The following is a 14808-nucleotide window of genomic DNA, read 5'->3' as shown; positions in this document are numbered from 1 at the left end:
TTGCCATGTTTTCATCTTGCAACTAATCTCCCGGTGATCTCTGCCGCCCGGACGACCTCTAGAGGTTCTGGATAGAGGGTTTAGGCTACGTGTAGAATGCGACTCTGCCTCTAAACTTGTTTTCTGGGTTAGGAAAAAAGAGCATCCAATTCTAGCAAATTCCTACACGGTTTAGCATTCTGCTTTGCTTTATGCGTTTTGTTAATTTGTTTTATTTTGTTTGTTTAATTTGTATAATCTGTTCATATCCCTTCCGCTTGACTTGATATTTCTGGTTTTCCTTTTCTGCTTTATGTTTAATGTTGCTCTTACAGAACAAGGGCGTTAAGGGTAATGCTTTTAATCGTAGCTGTAATATCCTTGCTCTGTTTTACTTACTGTTCATCTTCCTCCTTTCCTCGTTTTTAGCACCAACGTATATTTCTTGTTTTTTTTTTCTTCTTTTTATATATGTTTTCTTTTTCTTCTTTTCTCTTAACTGTTTTCCACGCGCTTTCCCTTACTTACTGCCCTCCTACTCCAGTTACTTTTATAAATTTGTTGCTGTGTTTTTGCCTTACTCATCTCAATTTTTTGATATAATTTTATTCATTAATCTAAATCTTAACTCTGAGTAATAGTATTAGTACCGCGATCCAAGGCAAAGGACGAAACCTCTGCCCTGAATGCGCTGGTATTGAAAAAGCACCGATCTTCAGCTAAATTGTGAATCGTAATTTTCAATTACATCCATCCACCCTTCTCTCTCTCTCTGTTTGTATTTATGTTTGTGTGTGTTGGATTGTGTGTATATGTGTGTATCGTGTAGTTTAGTTTAAGGTATGCTTAATAGTAAACATCTTCACCCACCAACGCCCCGCGTGCATTCAAATTCACTCGTATATGTGTGTGTTGCTAAAGGTCACCCCAGGCCATTCTCACTTACACCTAGATCCTAGTTTTCCTTTCCGGGAACGAATATTACACCGAAAGAGAAAACCCAACGGAAACGGAACAATGCGAGACAAAAACACTGTCACAGGTAAATCGTACGTTACAGCGGTGGTGACCCACGCTTCCCGCGTGCTGCACCTGCAAGGAAAACTATCAGTCAGTCGAGTGGTTCGAGCGTTTGGCCCGTGACCCCGCGCCCACCGGGCAACGACCGGGCGGCGCGGGAAAACCGACGAGCGATTGCGAAACGAACGAACAACCTAAATATCCCTAATTGCTATCAGACTTCAATTTTGATCTTTGATGCGTTTCGTTTTGCTAATTATGTAGATCTTACGCTTATATGTATATCTCGGGGTAGCCCTCTCGTAGTTTGCACGCATAAAACGCTGGGAGTCTTATTGGGCTAGGGGGGGTACGGCGACGGCAACAAATTACCTTCCCCTTCCCCTTCTTGCCCTTGGGGACACAAAAAACAAATTTTGATCACAAATTCGAACCTAGGTCGGGGACATCCCGGCGACAACACCCCACGGATGCAATTACAGCCATTATTTACATGCGCCAGCCTGCTTCAAAACAACTCGTTACACCTAACTGGATAAGTTACGTTTTTTTTGCTTAAGACCACTTAATAGTATACCGCTAACAGCTTAATAGTATTACGCGGCCCCCACGGCTTCCATCCTCGATTGCGACTTCTTATGCTCAGTGATGCTCATTAGTTAAAAAAAAACTCAAAACAAGAAGAAGAGCGTCAATCTTCCCCGCACACACGGAACAATAAATATATGCTTTGTTTCGACAGCGCTATCGCTCAATCTCGGTTAGGTTCAGCACTCACTCATAGGCGGGATTGCCCCAAGAGTCGTATCACACCGCGCTACGTACACTCGATCACCATCGGCTGGCTGGACTCGATCACACTCGGGCGGCTCGCGGGGGGCTCGTGCTGGGAAGATGCCGACGACCCACCCGGTCCCGCACCGTTCGGAGCCGTTTGCACCAGATGTCCACCGTAGTGCAGATGGGGCGACGACGGTAGATTGTGGTTGGTACTGTTCGGGCTGTTGTTGTTGCTGGTACCCGTTCCGTTCGCATGCTGCTGGATCTTGCCCGCCGACACCTTGTGTATGACCTGCTCGGCATGGTGATGCGCCATTCCCGGGTGTGGGTGGTGCGGGTGAGCGGCGGACTGAGATTGGGCGGAGGAGGAGGAGGTCGTTGCTGGAAGGTGAGACATCTCGTAGAACTCGCGACCACCTTCACCATCCGGCTGGCCATCCTTATCTGTGCGGGTGGGAGAAGCCACATTAAGTCATGATGGAAGTTCCGCCGACCACAAAGGGCAACTTACCTAAACACTCGGACGTGGCCGCTGCGGCCATCGCCAGCTCCTCCTCCAGATTGTTCGGCTTGCAGCTGGTCGTCTTCCAGTGCGTCCGCAACCCGGACGCGCTGATGTACTTCTTATCACAGCCCTGGCACACGTACGGCCGGTCGTTCGTGTGCAGCCGCTTGTGCAGCTTCAGGTGCACGAACTGGGTAAACTTCTGCGGGCACAGATCGCACGCGTACGGCTTCTGGCCACTGTGCAGACGCAGGTGCGTCTTCAGGTTGGACGTGGACGAGAACCGCTTCTTGCAGATGTCGCACTGGTGCGGCTTCTCGCCCGTATGCACCAGATGATGCTTCTGCAGGTGGGCCAACTGCGTGAAGGACTTCGTGCAGACGTTGCACTTGAACGGCCGCTCGCCGGAGTGTGTCCGCAGGTGGACCTTCAGGTTGGACAGCTGGCCGAAAGTTTTGCTGCACACGTTACACTCGTAGTGCATCTTGCCGTCCCGTTTGCGCAGCGGATAGGGGAGACTCCGGTAACCGCGCGAGTTGGGACTTCCCGGACTCATGGGACTGCCGCTGCGGCTGTACGAACCCCCGTCCGGGCTGAGACTGCTCGGTGGTGACGTGCGCCCGGGGGACATGTGCGTGAGCGGTGTCAGCGGCTGCATCAGCGGATGTCCAAGTGGGAGCTGACCTTTGGATTGGAGCTGCACGAACCCGGACGGTTGCGGTGGTCCGGGCGGACCGCTGGGCACACCCGGCGATACCGTGCGCATCGGGGTGGTCGACGATGTCGTCAGTCTCTCGTAGTGTCCCCCGTTCAGTGGCGGACTGTAGGTGGAGCTGGAAGCGCTATTGATCACACTAGCCGACCCGTTCGATGCCGCGTAGATACTGCTGCTGCTGTAGCTCGGTACCGGCGACTCGTACGGGACGGGCGAGTGGGTCCTGTGGTGGTGCTGCGGATGGTGCGCACTGTGATGCGGATGATGCGGATGCAGATGATGGTGCTCGCCGGGATAGACGAGCGGTGAGGGTGATGGAGACGGAGCCGCCTCTTCTCGATCGTGCAGCCGATCGTGTCCCAGGTGGTACGGGCTGCTCTGGTGCGGTTGCTGATGCTGCGCATGATGCAGGTGGTGATGGTGCGGGTGATGGTGGAGATGGTGATGGGGCAAATGGTGGGCGAGTTCCGCGTGTTCCGCCTCCTTCGGTTCCTGCTCGAGGGGTTGAGATCGTGCGGTGGGCTCGGGTGGTTCGGGCGCCGGATTCTGGGAGCTTGAGTCCGGACTGCAGGCGGTTCCGTAGCGTTGCGACTTCTTGTACGAGTAGGCCATCTCGGTTGGGGAGGTCGGCGGCGGTGTCGCGTTCGGCTGCCGCCGGTGTGGATCATCGGCGGACGGTGCCCGACTGCTGCCGGTCAGGATCGTCTCCAGGATCGAGCTCGAGCTCGGCGGTGTATAGCGGATGAAGGTCGCCGGTGACGTTGACGTTGGCTCGGCCTCGTAATAGCTCTTCGTCAGCGGGACCACAACTGTCTCCGGTGTTGTGTCCAGCACAATCACGGTACTCGTAGCAGGTGTTACCTCGCGCATACCCGTCCCGATCGGTTCCGCACTCACCGGCCCAATCGTTGCCACGGCCTCCACCTCCCGCTCGGTTGCCTCCAGCTCGGGTTCCACCTTGAAGTTCTTGCTGTTGTTCTTGAACTCGTACTTGAGCGGCATCTTCATTTTTACCTTCCGGTACTCGTTCTTGTCGCACGGCTCGGTCGTGCTCACCTTGTGCTGTCCCACGCTCGTCTCCTTCGGTTCGATCGCCTTCTTCGAGCAGTCCAGCACGTAGTTGTGTTCGCTTTCGCTATCGCTCGAATCCTCCGGTGGTGTGAACCCATCCTCATGGTACCCATTGCTGTGGTATCCCTCATCCGACCGTACCGATCCGTCGTTCGGCGTCAGCTGATGCTCGTAGGCGGTCTCCTTCGTCTGCGAGATTGGTGAGTCTGCGTCCACCTCCTTCACGCTTTCCCGCAGCAGTGGACTCTGCTCGCGAATCACAATGCGTATTGGGGATCGGTCCCGCAGCGACTCCTCGGCTCCAGCTGCTGCACCCACCGGCACGGACCCCCCATTCCGGGGCTCCCGCAGAACCGTCTGGTGCAGCGCGTGATGCTTGGCGGAAGGAACATGACCACTGGTTGGGGGCGCAGGTGGCGAAGGACTCGGCGTGGGCGTACTGCGTACCATCGCCGGCAGGTAGAGGCCCATCACGTGCTTCACATGGTTGTAGGCCACCTCCGGTGGGACGGGTTGCTTGTACGTCTTCTTCACCACCTCCTCGCGGCAGATCGAGTAGGTCGCCCGCTCCGGATCGATGTCGTACCCGAGCCGCTTGGCAAAGTCGCGACAGTACCACACCATCAGCTCCTCGTTCGGCATGATGTCGCGTATCGTGTAGAAGTAGATGTGTTCCTGATGCTGGCACGCGACCAGATTCATCACCGAGAAGCTGTACGCGGACGCCACGTACCGCATCCAGTTCGACTGTGCCGTGTCCGATCCGTCCAGATAGTAGAAATCACTGTCCTTGAATATCTGCAAATCAAGAGGAAAAGATTCCATTGAAGAGGTCGACCATTTCGCTCAAGAGATTGAAGACTCGGTTGGAAGCTTTACCGCATCTTATCTACATTGCAAATCGTGTTCATAAGTACCTTGATATTCCCGTAGGAAACATGTCGCAGTTCCTGCACCTGCACCGGTTTAGTTATGGGTTAGATGGCGATAAGGTGACCGGTTGAGGGTTAGAGGTTCAGAATTAGAGTTGATTGTTTGTTTGTGATTTGGTTTTGGTTTTTTGTTTTTATTTTTTGTACACGTCAGTTGACACGAGAAGCAGGAAGTTGATGTTATGGAAAAAGAAAGAAACATAAAGAGAAAATATAGATTATAGACAAAGTTTGCTCAACGACTATATTAAGGACTATTATTCTGTTCGCTGTACAACTGGAAGAGTACGATTGGGTTTTATTCTACAGCATTAAGCATAATGGATATAAAAGATCCTCCCAGACAACCGACAACAAAGACGAACCGACCGAGTGGGTCAGTACAATAATATCAGCAAAACGTCTTCCGCGACAACAAAGAAATGGCGGCGAAAGTTAACCCCCCAACTTCCCAAGAAAAGGCACCGTCTGCATTATGCTTTAGAATTTGCTCTCCATTTGTTTGGTGTTTGGTTTTGGTGCCGCTCTCTCTCGCTCTCTTTTTTCCACTAACGCGAATGCGAGAGCGCGGAAAACCGTTTCCTTATGGCGCTTTTGTGTTTTTGGAGAGAGGGTTGCGTGTGGGGAAACAGAGAGCTGGCGACACATCCGTCAATCGACAGAAAGGAAAAATCGTAACGAGAGACTGCAACCCGCTCCGCTGCGTAGTGAGGTAGGTCCAATGTTGCAGCAAAATGGCATCTGAATGCTTTATTTACACGAAATAAAAACTGCAGACGGGCGTATTCGCCTTTTTTTTTAAGAAGAGTTTGAAGTTGGTGAAACTATTTATAACATTTTTGCCTAAATACAGAGAAAGCTCTTGAGTACATGCGAATGGAAAACAATTCAAGCGTATTGCGTGCGCTTTGGGCATTACTTTTCCGATCGACACCAAAGCAATACTTTCTATAAGTGAAACCCACCACCACCGCCAAATCTTGGAACAAAGTGACCAAATAGACAGAGAAAGGCCAGAACAGCCAGAGGACAGCGCAAGATTCCTTTGTCCTAGTTGTACTCTATGCACGAAGAACCAGTTCGATCCGAAGAACACTTACCCTCCAAAAGTACCGCCAGAGCTGTTTGTCACTGGGATGGCTCGGTGTGCGGACACCCTCGAACGGACCGAATCGGGTACCCCGTGGGATGACACCCGTACTCCACACCCCTTCAGTCTGTGGAAGAGAAAGAAGCGAACGAGGTTAGGGGACTGCACACACACAACAGACACCGCGACACCTTACCGTGGATGTGGGCGTCGATAGGACGAGGGAGGGTTTGAGCGTCAGGCTGCGGGGCAGTGTCTTTTCCGCCCGTCCCGGTACACCCTTCTCGCAGGGCATATCCGGCACGATGTAGACGGCCAGCCGCTCGAAGTCTTCCTCTCGCATACGCGTAACATCGTAGTCCTGCTGCGCGTTTGGCGTAACGCTTCGAGGGGGATTCGCTCCAGACATTTTGATTAACTGCTGAAAGGAAGGAGGAGAAGAAAGGAATACTAATTAGTTTACGTGTTCATGTGTGTGTGTGTGCGTGTCCACAAAGAGTCGGTGGTGGGCTAACTGGTATCGCTAGTTAACGGGCGGTAGCGAGGACCATCCGCTCAGATAAAGGCGTCACACAAGCAAGAATCGATTGCAACTTTTCCACCTGTACGTCATCCATCCAGCACTCCCCCACCCCCCTCCAGCATAGCAGGCGGAAAAATGGCGTCGTGCATCCTCCACACCTAGCTCGCGTTTTGGCTTTGTTGTCTCAAGGTGAAGTGCCAGTGAAAGGATGCATCGCCGATGAGCGTACGATGCGGATGTCCAATCCGTTTGAGCGTCCTTGCAGAGAGCGACGCGTATATAGGTTGCGGGCTTTTGAGAGATGGGGGGGGAGGGAGGAGAGATCCCGGTGAGGGGGGTATGAAAAATCCCGACTCAAGGTCAGCACCGATCCACACCGAGTGCGTGTGTGAGCTAGAGAGGGAAACCCCATTAAGGTTGATGTGTGTGTGTGTGAGAAGGAAGGATTGCCGAGCAGGAAGCGAATGTGTGAGCGAGCCAGCACGAGCCAGCAGTTATGCAATCCCTCTAATCCTGATGCAGCAGCACGAAATGTGGTGAGCGCGTATGCGCTTCTCGAGTGACGCTCGGATGCATTCCAGCGCCCCCTACCTCCCTCCCTCCCCTCGGACAAATTTCCTTATTCGAGGGGGAGGGGGTGGGGATGAGAATGAAAAACTGCAGTTTTACTCTTTCCCTATTGTCCGTGGTCGCGACAAGAACTCCCACATGAGGGGTGGGGAGTCTGGTGAAGTTGGTGGCACTCGTTACGTAGCAGCCCCATTTTGCGTGGTGAAGTATCCGACGCGTCTACTGCAGAAGCGTAATTTATCGATTCGGTACGATTTCCCAACCAGATTAGCACGGAAAACGGTGTCCTGGTTTTTTTTTTCCTCTCCCCCGTAGCTACCCTATTGGGGTATTCCGTGGCTGCAATGCTATTTCCCGTTGCACGGTGTAAAACACACTGACCACCCTTTTCGGTGGTGCACTCCACCTTCAAGATATATGTGATATCGTGTAGAAACTTCCCGTTTGCTAGTTGACTGATTTACACCAGCGCGAATGAAAGTGAAATATCAAAGGTCAGACGAAATTAAACTCGTCACCCATTACACTGGCACCGTCACCCATCACGCTAGCCCCAGTCGCACTCCGTCACAAAAGCAAAACAAAAAAAAACAAATATCCATAGTGTGTGTGTGCGTTTTTCTTTTTTGCCCAACGGAAGGTCCTTTTTAACTTATCGCTCATGGAGAGCTTTTCTTTTTTAAAAAAGGAAAGAAAACTTGTGTGGAGTTTATATAGAATTTCAAGGATATCACGCAAACGGACTACCCCGATTCCTTCCAGCTCACTTATGCAACGACACTGCAGAACGATGCATCAAACCACATTTCAACGTTCCGCACAACACTGCCGGTACACCCACCCACGGTTGGCAGTAGCATTGGACAGCGCTCGGCATTTTCGCCCAACTTTCACACTTCCCAATTACAATACACACCCTAAAGCCACCCTAGCCACATCAAACATGCTTCAAACGAAATGGAAATATCCGCTTCCAACTGCAAACGTGTGTGCTCGTGTGTTGTGAGGCTTTCACACCAGCGCTGCAGCGCATCCACCAGCGTACGCACTTTTTAAAAACCGGACGACAAATGTCACACAATCCAGCCGAAAGGCGTATAAAAACCTGACGTACTGCTTCATCGCGGAAGCGGTAACGCTTTAAAACACGACACGATCGATCCACACACACACACTTCCGAAGCCTGTCCCGGGTTGGGCAGGAACCGGCCGGATGTCGGACGGGCGGGATGGTAAATGTCTTGCTCTCATTTTGACAGAAGCGAAACGACAGCATCCGTGCTAGGGCAGCGGAAGCGGATGCCATGGGTATGGGCACACACACTCACCGTACCGAACGACCGACCGAGAGCCGAAAACACCTCCACTACTGACCCAGTTTTCACTGGCAGAGTCCTGTTTGGCTGTCCACAGTGCCCCGTTTTAATGTCCCTTTTCTCGGTAACCGCTCCTGGCTCGCAGTTTCGCAGTTCGGGCGAGAGTGAGACAGCACAAGTGTTTGTTGGGATAGGTCCGGGATGCAGACATCCGCGCGCTATCGCGTTCGGTTCGAATCCTCCCCCCATAAAGGATATGCACCGGAGATGAGATCGGAACTCTCCGAATGGCACTCTCAGTGCAGCATCCTAGAGAGCGATAGAGAGAGAGAGAGCGAACTGTTTTTTCACTCAAAACAGTGCTCCCAAACATGGAAAGTGCTTCCCGAGCGCTACGACGAACAGCCGGAAGTGTCTGTGGTTGTTTATTTTTTAAATTATTTTTCCACCATTTCACTCTCGCTTTGGATAGATTTTCCGACTCGCTTCAGCATCAAACGAGGGATTCCACAGTGCTACAGCCACCAAGCAGCCACCGCCTGCTTGGTATCTGCCTGCGCATAAACAATCGCCAATTGAAATGAAAAGCTCACCGAAACTGCTTTCTTTGTGTCTCGGAATGTTCTTTTATCCTGTCAACGAAAACAAAACAATTCACTGTTGGTTGTTGTGTGTTTTTTTTTCGTTACTGTTGCTAGGCTACATTTTACTTTTACCCTGCTGTACGCTTAACCGCATCATTAAGCGTTTGTTGATGCTGCTAAAAGTGCCTCCCATAACACCAAAAATACATTTGCCATCGGCTTTTCATTTAAACCGGGCATTAGAGGGGAAGATCGGGAGAAAGGAGGAGGTGTGTGTGTGTTAAGGGTCGTAAAGGGTGCACTGGCTCGTAATGCAAATTGCGTCCAACCGGTCAGCGGCAATTGAGATTCCTAATAAACTTTCATCACTTTATTTTTAGCAACCACCCACCCCCCCCCCCCTCTATCTCGTCCCGCTCGTCGTATCAATGCACTATGCAATGGTACACTATTGCACTGCGGGGTAAATATACAACGCAGCGAGAGCGAATGAGTGCCAACGATACCCGCGCAGACATTCACAAACGCAGGGCCCACGTTCGACATCGGCCGATCGACGGTTCGTTCTGTCGCTAGACTTTCCGCAGCGATCAACCTGGGAAGCACCAACTCGCGCACCAGGGAAGCACCCGCGCAATGCACCCGAAACCGTAGCCAAACAGGAAAAACCTTCACTAAATTCTTCAGCCCCCCGTTTGTGATCTCGTTCCTCGTCCCTTTCCGGTGATCTCGAATCCCCCCGTTTCCATCCCTTGACTAGGGGAGCTCTAACTCACCCCGAATCACAGCCAGACTTTTCCTCAGGATTCGGCGGTGTGTGCGTGCACGCCGTGTCGCCATCTTGATGCGAATTTTCACCCCGCCCCTTTTGGCGGATGCTGCACCCCTCCCTCCCTTGGCACGGTGCGAGACTTTGCCAAAAAAAACCGCAAACCTGAACGGTGATCGTACGATCAAGGTTGGGGATGTTTCAAAGCCCTATCGTTGAATGACCGTTTTCAAGTTTGCAGCGGTCGGGTAAAACCTGTAGTTTTTCACCCGACGTTTCCGCCTGCACGGTGTTACACCGGTTTCCTTCCCCTATTTCCCACCGTCGATCATGGCAGGATGACAGATAGATGATGGCGGAACAGAATTTGCACGCTGAACGTACGCGAAAAGTGAAGGTTAGGCGAAACATCGAATCATGTGAGCATGAATGATGGAGATGGGAGGGCCAGTGGGAGGAAGTAGCGTTATGCAAGTGAAGTGCAGCGGTGCAGTGATGAATGGTAACCGATGGACACATTCATAATCGAAGCCAGTTTCTTGAATAATTGCAAATTATTGAACGAATTGAGTTTATTGAGGACTAAACAAAGTTTATTTAGATGGAAAACTTGGAAAATTTTTCCTTTTTCTAAGAAAATGACGATTGAAACAATTGTAAAAGCTTTAAAAGTTATATGTGTGAATAGTTTTTTTTTTTAATTTCCACTAAAAAGTATTCTCTCAATTTATTTTGTTTCGTGATTCACATATAGGAGTCCCGTATTACTGTGCTTTCAGAAATAAGAAATCAATTAAGACAGAAGTTCAAATTTTAGACACTTTTCATGATTATTCATACGCAGTTTTCTATTCTCGTATTCATATTTTTTAGCACAAGGTTATTGTAAACATTGCTTGTAATATGTTAATGTTTTATTCGCTTATAGAAAGGTAGAGCTTACCGAAACGGTTCTTTGATTGTTAAATATTGTTTTCACTTTTCTTCCAATAAATTTCACTCAATATCAGCTTTCTCGCACAAAAAACACGTTCTACACAAAATGAAACTTTTTTGTTGCACCTTCAAGCAACAGTACCATCAGCAAGTAATAATAAGCAATTAACGATCGTACCGGCTGTCATAGGTTTGTGCCGGCATTGCACCATTGTAACGATCAATGTATACACACACACACGCGCGCACACACACACACAAACAAACACACATGCACACCCGGTCTGTTTAGCAAAGGCAGTCGAAACTAATCGTCGCGCGAGTCGATACCGTACTGGCAAAACGTATCGTGCCCCAGGGGTGTTCATCCCCCGTACAAGCACAACACACCATCGACGATACGACGATGCGACACACCGAGAAAACGCACCCACGATTGTGGTGGCGGAAAAGCACGGCGGGGGGTGCAGGGAATAACGCATCCCACCTTCGTGCGCTCGGTGCCAAAGCGGAAACACTGGCAAAAAGCGCGCGCCCATCCATCCGGTATGTTTGCACCCGCCGAATATGTCGGACTCTCGATATCAGATCCCTACAAACAAACAAATGCATCCAGAACAAACCCGCCCTATTGCTGTGCGAATAGTGCAATCGTGTCCGACAGCGAGAAGGAGAAATATCTTCGAAAATGTTTCTTGAACACGCCGCCAGTTTGCCAACCTTGAGCGCAAAATCTGCTCCTTTGCTGTGGTGTTTGTTATAAGTTCGTGTCAATTGGAAATCTCTGTGTGTTTCCACCACTATACTGTCAGCGGCGGCGGTTTAGTTGATCAGTTGCAGCGCCGAGTGCATAATGTCCGCCTGTAGTGTGCATGTGTTGTACAGAGAGCGGCCCGAGAGACGATCGCAACCACTAGTCCGTTTCGACCGGCCGACTGGCCACTTTTTATGGGCTATAATTAGGCGCAAGGTTAACCGTCGCCCGGTCACACCGCATCTCCCGAATATCTTTCCCGAATAGTTCCTCCCCTCACATGATGCACTCGCAATGAGGATCAACTAGGGGGACGGCAACGGAACGATCACGTCGGCATGCGAATGAATTAGAAAATGGAAGTGTACGCGTACGTCAATATTTCAAACTGACCGCGAATGATGGCATCGGTGGCAATGCACTTGCAATGCAACTCAAGCTAATGCAGTTGCCGTTTATTGCATTCAAGAAGATAAAAAAAAAAAACAATTTAAAATAGTTTAAAAGCCCAAATTTATCAAACACGTGTTCGATGGAGGCGCCTAGCCTTTTGTTTGAAACAGATTTAAAAATGTGAAATTGTTGCTGTTATGAGCGTCATAAAATGGGGAGTACACTGTTTACTGTAGATGTCAAACTCAAGTACTCATATTTGCACCTACCGCGACCAACAATAAGCGACCTTCAACAAAGCGGACGCATTTCATCCACGCGCCACCCACCAGCGGGAGTATTGCATTCCACTGGACGATCTAATCAGAGGAGGCACGTGACAGTGGAAACCGTTTTCTCTCGCCCTCGCACACACATACACGTACACATCTACCCAACGTTGGTCGTTCGTGAGGGTGATAGGAGCTATCGTTATCGAAGTAGTTGGTTGGATATACACTTTTCTATTGCACACTGACCTTGAGCATCGGTTCTTCGTTTCGTTCCCTTCCGTGGATGCGTTTGATGGAGGTTAACCAAGTGGTCGAACCACTTGGGCAAGGTAAGCAGCCTGCCAGACTGTGACTTAATACGGCTGTGCTGCTATTGCTTGAAGATTACGGTTGATCAAGGGTTGAGCGGTGCGAGGTGGAAGCACTTACTTTCACTGTTCACTGTTCTGTATTGCGTCGCCGTTTCTGTGATGACGCGAGCAATCTACAGAGCTTTTGCTCTTGTTTTCCTTTCAACACGCTATCGTCCACAGAAATGAAGGTGAATGTTTCCTGAGCGACATTTTACCCAAAACAAAAAACACTCAAAAATAGACAATGCTCGATAGGCCTTCTTATTTTTGATTATTTGCTCAACCTAAAAGCAGCTATTGGGAATCACTTGGTTGTTTTCCACCTCAAACAAATGAAAATGCAAAGTAACGAACGTATAATAGTGCCACCTAACGATCAACGTTACCGCAGCGCAACTGATCGTCTTCGCATCGAGCAGAATATTGGCCCTGGATCGTGAGTGCCCGTGAGTGCCGGGTGCTCGAATGCATACACCCGCATCCCGCAAAGCATATTCCCGGCTGCGTTCCCATTATTTGCTTTTATTTACGTTGCGAATACGAAACTTATACTGCCAACTGCAACTGCAACTAGCGCATACCGGATAAGGGTTTCCCGTGGGGCGTTATCAACGCGCGGTGGAACTCGCGAGCTGGAGTGACTTTTTTTTTGCCGCTAAACGACCATCTCCGCTGCCTCCTCGCCCCTGTTGGCACGGAAATTTACACTGGTTCGGTTTCACTTTTTTGCAAAAACCGTCCCCAACCTCCTGCTCCTTCCTTCTCTTTCGTCTCACGGGTAAACAAAAGATTCCCTTCGGGCTTACGCTTCGGTCTCGCTAGTCAAAGCGAGAATGGCGCGTGCATCGCGCACCTCACCAGCAATTGATGCACCATGCCCAGCGGGCTGATAGAGTGCACTTTTGATTTGCAAACGCGGCACAATGTCAACAAGAGCATTTCTAATATTATTGCCCCGTGTCCGCTCGATTCCAATCCCCACTCCGTTTTGGTCATCACATTTCTCTCGCTTTCCCTCGCTCTCTATCTCTCACTCTTGCTTGAAGGGTGCCACTGTAAAAGGGTTCCGACCACTACCTATCGCCCTTTGTGTAAGACGGCCCTTATCAGTAGCAGCAACAGCATCAACATCAACAAAAGCTGGACAAATGAACCATCCCGCACTGCATCGATGTCCGGGAGCCTTTGCTAGAAAAAGGGTCTAGCGAGAGTGCCGGCGCGAGGGTCATGATGACAGCGCACGCAGTGTGAAGATGATTAGTGCGGGTGGGGAAGTGACCCCTATCCCCCTTCCCTTTCTCGCTCCCTTCCCTGCCCCACATAGCACTTGCGTGGTGTGAGCTCCACTTGAGGTTTCATCCCCCATTGGAGGCCTTGGAGGCGGGCGCAACAAGCGAAAGTAAATATTTTTCTCAATTCTCAAGCCCATTGCATCAGAAGCGCGTTGTTGCATCGACGCTACCGCTGCACCCATCACCATTCATCCCGCCCTGCCAGCACCGGAGGTAAACAATTGGACCAAACAATAAGGAAATGTATTGTGGATGGTACACATACACAGTGTGTACCGCCCGGGGTCGCCACTCAATGGGCACGGGCGGCACTTGATCGAGCGGGCGACAATCGCGCGGGACCTGATGATGGGCGATGGGTGGTCACGTTTTCCGTCGACCTACACGTGATCGTCGAATGTCATCTCTGGTCGCTAGCGGCTCATTGTTTTCTAGCGCGTCCCTGTGTGTGTGCGTGTGTGCGAATTTGAATTCGCTGTCAGCGCTAAAGCCACTGATTAGACCCATTCTGCGAGCCGTTTCGTAACGTCGCAAATCTCAATCGGTTTTACACAACGATCGGTGTCCTTCAGCTATGCTATTTAATATCGTGTATGTGTCGGATGGGGTGGGTCGTCGTGTGGCCAGTCACAACTCCCTTTCAAAAACAAACATGATTACTCTCACAAAATTGAAGTAAAGGCGTTTTAAATGTAAAGATAAATTTAGTTCCAATCATGAAGCAACTCAAAACGATAAAATACTCGCTCTGTCACTAGAACAACCGAATCAGTCATTTTGACTGGAACGATTGATTAGTTTGTGGGAAAAAAGTGTTATACTGTAGTTAATGTGTGTTTTTTCCTTATCTATTCTGTAGAACGAACTCAAAAACTTCTTAAAATATAATCCAGGTATTCGACATGGTTTGTAAAGTTACGACATGATAAACGAGTTACGAAAGTGTTGAACAAC

The 14808-nt window shown here is 50.1% G+C and overlaps 1 protein-coding gene across 1 annotated transcript; it reads right to left on the bottom strand.

The window, feature by feature from the left end:
* Positions 1-503: 503 nt before the first annotated feature.
* LOC128300957 (PR domain zinc finger protein 1) lies at positions 504-12571 on the bottom strand. The gene is made up of 6 exons (XM_053037220.1): positions 12456-12571; positions 6289-6510; positions 6103-6219; positions 4988-5026; positions 2291-4868; positions 504-2223 (listed from the first exon to the last, which is right to left on the bottom strand). Exons 1-6 carry the CDS (start codon positions 12462-12464, stop codon positions 1817-1819), a joined length of 3372 nt encoding a protein of 1123 aa, XP_052893180.1. The 5' UTR covers positions 12465-12571; the 3' UTR covers positions 504-1816.
* Positions 12572-14808: the final 2237 nt, after the last annotated feature.

Source organism: Anopheles moucheti, chromosome 3 (genome assembly GCF_943734755.1).
Source record: "Anopheles moucheti chromosome 3, idAnoMoucSN_F20_07, whole genome shotgun sequence".
NCBI classification, from domain to species: domain Eukaryota; kingdom Metazoa; phylum Arthropoda; class Insecta; order Diptera; family Culicidae; genus Anopheles; species Anopheles moucheti.
This window is presented reverse-complemented; position numbering and strand designations above follow the sequence as displayed.